We start from the raw sequence: 8250 nt of genomic DNA on the forward strand, positions 1-8250 counted from the left end.
TTAGGGTAAACATCCTGCGGCTCTGACTGCAGCGCTGAGAGGGACTCCTGCGGGAGAACAGGGTTGGGATGGGGGAGGCGCCCCACGGCAATGACAACGGCGGCGGATGACGCATTAATCGCGCGACACAACTAATAGATGATGAAATTCGTTGCCAACGCTTTTAAAAGTCGATTTTTATCGATTTTATCGATTCGTTGTTGCAGCCCTACATTCATACAAACAGGAGATAAATACATGATGGAAAAACTACATAAACACTGACACAGTATCCAGGATACACCAGTATCAGAATTTAGGCCAAACCAGGGACCAAAGTGTCAAAGAATATCTAACATCGGCCTGTACCCCTGGCAGTGCAGGGGGATCAAGCATCCATAGTATACATGCAAATACACTCAAACCTCATATAGCTAATGTTAATGCTTTCTTGTAAAGCCCTTCTTGCAGCCTCTTTATGTAGTCTCTAAAGCAGTCGTTTTCAAAATGCTGTCCTGCTGTTTCTCTGAGTCCCTTTCTCTACATGACTGAATCAAATGGCTTCACTGTCTCACTAGCTTGTATTTTAATTAGGTCTGTTCAAACAGATGCATCTTAATGGTATAGTGAAAGATATTCACACATTTTTTAAAAGACCCACCCTCTCCACTTAAAAAAAAAAAGCATATATACAAGAGGCCTTTCTTTTCTTATACACTTCATAAACGCTTATTTTTCTTACCACCCTCGGCTTTTTTTAAAGAACCGTGTTGAGAAAGGTGAACTTCAGTGGCTATCTGAAAGCGTAGCTCACAGCATATATACACCTGAAAATGCGCAGAAAAAGCATAACTAACGGGACGAGCATGTAGAACGGCTTTACGTAAAATTATCACCAGAATGATTGACAATTAGGAAGACCTCTTATTTAGATGATCTATATTTTTAAGGTTCCAGCCCCTCAAGGACTGTAGTTTGAGACCATTGGGCTGAAGAACTGCCTGTTTGGGAAAATAAAAAAGGTTCTTAGTGTTGTGATGCCTGAACTCTACCTCCATCCTTCAATCTCCTAAAAAGTGGAATTTCTTTTAGGGTTTATTATTAAAATAACAGTATTATGTTTTATTCTTAAAGCCATTTTTCTAATGTAGATAATGATAATTTAAAATTTTGGCCAAAAATTTAGACCAGATATGATGAGACCAATAAAGGATGTGACGGGATTTCTGCTTTGACTTTTCCAGACCTGCTTTCTTGTCTTATCATTCCTCTATCCAACCATCAATCCTTTGATCTATTTGTAAATCCCTCCACCTGTTTCCTCAATCCATCCAGCATCACTTCCTCTGGTTGTTCCTGTTTCCGTCTCTAAATCCTGACCTCTGCAGTAAATTAACGTTAAATTGTTTTTATTTTTGAACAGATCCAGGGCTTTAACTTGAGCGGCAGTGAATTTGCTTACGCCAGCGACTGCGCCGGGTTCTTCTCCCCTGGGATCTGGATGGGTCTGCTGACCAGCCTGCTCATGGTGCTGGTGCTGACCTACGGCTTGCACATGATCATGCAGCTCCTCACCATGGACCGCTTCGATGACCCCAAAGGTCCCGGCATCTCGGTGCCGCAGACGGAGTAACACATCTGCCGGTGTGTTTCCTGACTCCATCCGTCCTCCAGTCTCTGCATTGAACCCCTCCTTTCATCCCCGCCTCTCTCATTCCATTCCTAACATGCAGATCATTCCATGTCGTTGTCCCTCCATCACTGAACAAACGTACGAGTGTAACCTTAAATGTGAATCCTGACACTGAAGTGTCTGATGTTAAAGTGGTTAAACAGCCACACAATCTGGGTCCTTTCAGACCACCATGGGTTAATATGTGACCCATATAAAGGGAGACATACAGAGATAACTGATGCTTATTTATTAAATGGATTATATGCTATTTATTGTTGATACTGTTGTGGTTACCGTGAAGTTTTGTTTGCATTTGGTTTGTTTTAGATATGCGAGATTATTTATGGAAATATTTCATTTTGAATTATGTTCATGACATTCCATTTTTGTGTTGTAATGTTGACGTGACTCCAATAAAACACATTAAAGGTGTTACTTCTGGTTTTTTCAGTCGGACAACTTTAGCTCTTGTTTTCTGGTTCAGTTCAGACTTAGACAAACTTTATTGTCTAAATTTCGATATAGAAAGTTCAGAAAAAGTTTTTAAATCGAAAGATTTTCAGAATTTAGCAAGAATCTCAATGTTTCATTGGACATATTGGATTGGCTGTGTCTATCACTCCTTATTGTTGTGAAATAGGCAACTACCCCTGGTAGATGCCTAATTTTTTCAGGTGTGGATCCCGGAGTAAAAGCCAAAGTTACGCTGCTCTGCAGTAACTCTGCAGGAATAACACTGTAGAGGCTCCACACAATCTGTTACACTCAGGTTCTAATGGGGCACAAAGGCGGCCTCTGAGGAGGGCCCCCTGACTAAAGCCCATCTGGCCCCAAAATGGCTGCAAATGCTTATAACACAGAAAAAAACTGATGAATCCAGGTTGAGACAACATTTACTTGCAAATTAGGTTTATTAAGGCACCAAAATGAAAACGTTGGAGTTACAAATGAATGAAATTAAAGCTACGTGTGAAGTAGAAGTTAAGAAAACAGAAGTAAACAAAGAGAGATGAAGTTGAAAAAATGCATTTAGTCACTCTGTAGACATTTCTGATTATGATGCACTTCATACAGAGCACAGGAAATCTGATGATGGTTGGAGCTTTATCCAGTCACAGTAGCTGCAACAAGAAGGTCACAGAAAAGTCATTAAACTCTAGCAGCAAAACTTTCTGACTGAAGAAGATAAAATATCAACAATTCACTCCTTTAAAATTCTAAGACTGTAAAAAGGTCCCAATAGAAATAAAGGGATAGTTTTCTCATTCCTCTTTCTAAATGGATAAACTTGCTAAATCTGTCATTTCAGGGTTCCTACAGTGTGGTAAAGGGTAGTTAATCGAATTTATTTAAATGTAACTATATACAGAAGGACCTAAACTGACACTGATAGACTGATTGGTTCTGCTGGATGATCTGTTGTGCAAAATGCAGTGTTTGACCTCTTATATCTTGATACTAGTGAGTCATTTTATGCCTCACAATGAAAAAATGTAAAATGTCACAACTTTGGCTTACTGTAAAACTTGATAAGTAAGTTGAAATGAAATAATTTGAGGAAGCCGACTGCCTTAAACCATTTATTAACTCAAACTGTTAGGTTGAATAGTAAAATCCAATAAAATTTTTTGTTAAATTAATGGAGGAATGAATATTCCAATAAACAATTTTGTTCTGTAAAATGAAATTAAGACCTGAATGATTTTTTTTTTCAGTTTATGTAACAGTTGGACTTACTAGTACAGAGCCTTGAGGACATAAGTGGGACATTCAAAGTCTAGCATGGAAATTTTTCATTATACAATCCTGCAATTGTATTGCTGTATCAACCTTGATTTTAATTACATGTGGCTCCATGAAGAGCATCTGATGAAGATATTAATGCAGCTTTTTAGCCTTTCATAGTGTTTAAATAATAACTTGCACATGAAACACATGATCTGCAGAATAGATCCATGACTTTCAGAGTGGATTAAATCATATTCATGCAAAAAATACTGCAGAGAACTTCCAACTGATTGAATATGGATTTTGGTACAAGGAGCGGGTAAAGCTCATATTTCAGCTAAACTCTACGAGAAACAAAAAAAAGTTAGAAAAAAAAACAAACTTTGTTTTTTCTTTATCTGAAGTAGTCCATCTTAGGATTGTTTTCTGGGGATAAGATGATGTCACACAGTAGCTTTTTACTGTGAACTCTAGACACAAACATTTTAAGGTGAGTAGAGCACCCAAAAATCTTACTTAAGTAAATATATCACAATTAATTTATCATATTTTTATTCAAGTAAAAAGTAGCCTTTTAAGAAATTACTTATGCAAGAGGGAAAAAAATAATTGTAAAATGGCTACTCAAGTACTGAGTAACTGATCAACTTATTACTCATGATCATAACAACAGATTTAAGATTTGAGTTATAAAACTTAAAAAAAAAAACTATAGTTAAAGTATGTAGAATAGTTTAAATTACAGTATACTGTTTGCTGTCTTATCACTCAACCTCAAAAGGACATGGCAGCAGATGGAAACATTTATCATTTATCAAAAAAGCCTGGAGTACAAAACATAACAAAGTGTATCTTTGTGGTGCGTATGGTGCAATGGTGCATATTTGGTGAAAATAAGCTTGTTTTCATTAAACTCACAAACGGTGGAGTAGCCAGAATTTTTACTCAAGCAAGAATAGTGATCATTTATCGAATGTTTGCTCATGTAAAAAAAAAAAAAAAGTACAAGGCTTTAAATCTACTCCTTAAAGTACATAAACAAAAGTTGCTCATGTTAATGTAACTGAGTAAATGTAACTAGTTACTACCCACCTCATAGGATAGATAAAGAAAAAAGATGCCTGTTTTATGGCACATTTATGTTGTTTTATTTAACTAAGAAAAAGAAAAAGCCTCAAGGTAAGAAATAAAAGTCATAAGAAGCTGGTCGCCCACCCTGAACCTGGAATTGTATTGAAGCAGCTTTTTTGAAGCAGAGTTTCAGCTCTGAATCTTCTTTGGAAGTATTTAATCATCACATATTTTAAGTTGATATTTTTTCCCCACTCTGCCTCGTATGCTTAAATGTAAATCAAAGCATACCACAATGAAGTCTGCAAAGCGACCCCAGGTTTGAATAGCTTGTTTATATTCTTCCTTTTGCTCATTTAATATCATGCAGGATCAAGTTTGCATTTTATGACAGGAACACCTAAATAGTTTATTATGTTGTTGTTGGGCTACACAGGGATAGGCTGCTGCCTTGCAGCAAGAAGGTCCTGGGTTTGATACCCAGCTTGTGTTTTTTCTGCCTGAAGTTTATATGTTCTCCTCATGCATGCGGGTGTTCCCTCTGGGTACTCCCACTACTTCCCACAGTTCAAAACATGACTGTTAGGTTAACTGCTCTCTAACTTTTCCTTAGTGTCTTTAACATTTCAGTCTGTGTTTTCTTGTGGTGGTTTAGAGAGCTGTCCAGGGCGCACCCCACATCTCACTTAATAACCGCCTAGATAGGGGCACTGGCCCCCCCAACCCAGGCAAGGATAAAGAAATAAATGATACATGGACTCTGTAATTGTTTTCTATTACATAAACTGTCATTGAAACAGAGGTTTTTACTGTGAGCTCTGGGCACAGAAAAAAAGTACCCGATAGATACAAAGTGATCAGTGATTCCTATTTCTTTTTGTAACTGTCTAATGTTCATCAGAATACAGTTTATTGTATTTTACCAAAAGCCTGTGTTGATTTTTGTTTATCATGCACAGTTACCAGGCTATAAGATCCATAAGAGGTTTGAATGTTACTTGTACAGTTTCTGATTATCTCCAATATCATCATTCTTTTTTAAATCATTTAGGTCTCTTTTATAGGTCATACATTAAAACTACAGAGCTCTTTGTCTGCTTTCACCCACCATGCCGATCAGAAATGTGTTTTTTAGATAGAGGTAGAAAATCAGAATGTACTGAAAGAACATCTCTCCTAAATGAGCTCATAAGGTGGCAATGTTTGAGCTACACAAAGTTTTCAATGTTGTTGAACTCACCATAACATAAATAATCCACCTCCAGGTACTTGTAGGTTCCAACACAGGGATCTCCAAATACAGAATTGGTTGCTTTAAGCTTACACGCCCGCCTCCCGTTGCATCTGTGGATTCAGATCAATGTCATTTAAAAAAATATATACATCAGGCCTTTTTAAGACACCCTTATTCTCTAATTTATATGCATCCAATATGGTGAAAGGAATAATGGGTAATGCAGCTGTCTTTTAGAAAAGACTGAGCATCTATACCTCTTAGCCACTTTGTCTGAGCTGCTGGAGCACTGGGTGTTCTTTAACTGCCCTTCAGGTCGCCCAGTGGAGCAGGTTTTCTGGTCACGGCGTCCATATGTGGCTCTGCTCACATATATACCCTCACCTTTACCTGAAGGAGAATAAATGAGATGATGGAGAGGCAGAGACAGTTCTCAATCTGTTGATGGTGTAATGCTCCACAAGAAACCAATAAACCCAGTGATCTTACCACATCGGAGTTTAGCCACTTTTCCCTCACATACCACAGCGGTTGTATTCTGGAGTCTTCTTTCAGGCACTGTCATATCAGCAAAAAAAAAAAAAAAAAATTATGTTTTGTTTATATCCTTTATTCCTCTCCTTAAATGTAGAATACATTTACCTAACCTTCTATACTTATGCTGCTATAGGCTTAGACTGCTGGAGGACATAGAGACCTCTTTTCATCACTGTGCTTCATTCTACCCACATTCTCCCACTCTGCAGAATTTGTTAGTTCAATCTCTTCCATTATGTTCTCTCTGCTTTTTCTCATCACAGTAGCTTTATCTGGTCTGCTCCTGTTTGGCTTTGACACCACCTTGGATTGAAATATCAGCTGTGCTGCTGCCTTTAACACCTTTGTTTATAGATGTTGGAGCTTGACCTGTTTTTTCAGTGTAGTCCTGTTTCTATGACTGTGACTAACTGCATGTGCTCTCCTTCATCCTCTGACATGGGAACTGGCTCAGAGCTCAAATTCACCATTATGGGGTGTCAACCAACAGGTCAGATGGGACAGCGACATATTTACCCACCGGAATCCTGCTGTTCTGTCAGATTATCTAGAGCCATGTGTTAAAGAAGACACAAATGAAAATGTATGGTTGCTTTTTTTTTTACCTAAACTGAAAAAATCTGACATGGAGCTTGATCCTCCCTACTGGTTTTGTGCATTTCTGGTTAAATTAGTTATAAGCAATTTTTATCTTGTTTTCGGCATTTGCAGCATTTTTCCTTTTTTGCATGACTTTTCTGTATGGCTTTTTATTTTTGTGTGTTTTGGAGTTTGTATCATCAATGTGCTGTGCTTTTAACCCTGCATGTTTGCACCTGTTGACCACCGTAATCCTGATTTGTTTTTTAAATCACTATTTTCCAGAGAGAAATTGAGCTATTTTTGTCTAAATAACCAAAAATCTAAAAAAATATATTTTCATTTAATGACGTAATCTGGTTTCTACTCTGGGGAAAAAATTTTTACATTTTTGTTCTCTAACAAACCATTTTTTAATACTTCCATCCACATGGTGCTTCCTATAAAGTCATGATTTTCCTCTACAGCAGCCCTTATCAGCAGTAAGAGCCATGAATGTTTCCATTTCTTTATTTTGGGCTGCATTTCTTTTTAGCCCCATTTACTATAAAACTCCTAAAGTAAGTTAAGCCAGGTGGTAACAATCACTATTTATGCACTAAATTCTACCAGATTAGACTTAAAATGTTACATTTTATAAAAAGTCCAAAGAGAAAACATTTAATTCTGGTAGTAACAGAAAAAAATGCACAGAAATTGAGACAGTATGCATACTTTGCAAAGTGTTTAAATCCACTTTAAGCATTGTAAAGTTTTTCTACTTCTGATTACCTTCACATGTGTACTCCACCTCCAGGTACTTGTAGGTTCCAACGCACGGATCTCCAAACACAGAGTTGGATGCTTTAAAGTTACACCACCGCCTCCCGTTGCAACTGAGGATTTAGATGATTTATGTTTAAACTGTGATCAGGCCCTTTCTTAGAGTTTCTCATTATCTCGTTTCTATACTTCCAATTTAGAAAATATTGAGCATCTGTACCTCTTAGCCACTTTGTCTGAGCTCATGGAGCACTGGGTGTTCTTTAACTGCCCTTCAGGTCGCCTAATGGAGCAGGTTTTCTGGTCACGGCGTCCATATGTGGCTCCACTCACAGATATGACCTCCCCTTTGCCTGACAGAGAAGAAAGGAGATGTTGAAGAGGCAGAGATAGTTTTCAATCTGTTTATGGTGTAATGTTCCCCAGCCAACCAATAAACCCAGAGATCTTACCACATCGGAGTTTAGCCACTCTTCCCTCACATGCCAAGGCAGAGTCTTTCTGGGAGATGCATTCAGGTTCTGTCATATGAGAGATTGAGATACATTAATGACTCTTTCAGGACCCTGAACAGCTCATATCAGCTTAGCGATGGACCTGAGAGGGAAAGCCCTGCCCTGCATGGTTTCATTAGTGTTTAAAACACTGAGGGGGAAAGTGGAGCAGGTTCAGCAGCACTTTCAGC

At 38.0% G+C, this 8250-nt stretch overlaps 2 protein-coding genes across 2 annotated transcripts in view; one reads left to right on the top strand and one right to left on the bottom strand.

Moving 5' to 3' along the window:
* atp6ap1 (ATPase, H+ transporting, lysosomal accessory protein 1) overlaps positions 1–2080 on the top strand; it is a 10432-nt gene extending 8352 nt beyond the window's left edge. The window contains exon 11 of the mRNA XM_015393570.1: positions 1403–2080. Coding sequence (XP_015249056.1) covers positions 1403–1612 — 210 coding nt within the window. The 3' untranslated portion in view covers positions 1613–2080. The remainder of the gene's footprint in view (positions 1–1402) is intronic.
* A 455-nt stretch (positions 2081–2535) lies between these two features.
* LOC107096771 (L-rhamnose-binding lectin CSL3-like) overlaps positions 2536–8250 on the bottom strand; it is a 9405-nt gene continuing 3690 nt past the window's right edge. The window contains exons 5-11 of the mRNA XM_015393576.1: positions 8018–8094; positions 7786–7918; positions 7575–7678; positions 6177–6245; positions 5945–6077; positions 5694–5797; positions 2536–2775 (exon numbers count right to left, since the gene is read on the bottom strand). Of these exons, the coding sequence (XP_015249062.1) occupies positions 2759–2775; positions 5694–5797; positions 5945–6077; positions 6177–6245; positions 7575–7678; positions 7786–7918; positions 8018–8094 (637 nt within the window). The 3' untranslated portion in view covers positions 2536–2758. The remainder of the gene's footprint in view (positions 2776–5693; positions 5798–5944; positions 6078–6176; positions 6246–7574; positions 7679–7785; positions 7919–8017; positions 8095–8250) is intronic.

This window comes from Cyprinodon variegatus, unplaced genomic scaffold (assembly GCF_000732505.1).
Source record: "Cyprinodon variegatus isolate N-32 unplaced genomic scaffold, C_variegatus-1.0 Scaffold649, whole genome shotgun sequence".
Taxonomy (NCBI): domain Eukaryota; kingdom Metazoa; phylum Chordata; class Actinopteri; order Cyprinodontiformes; family Cyprinodontidae; genus Cyprinodon; species Cyprinodon variegatus.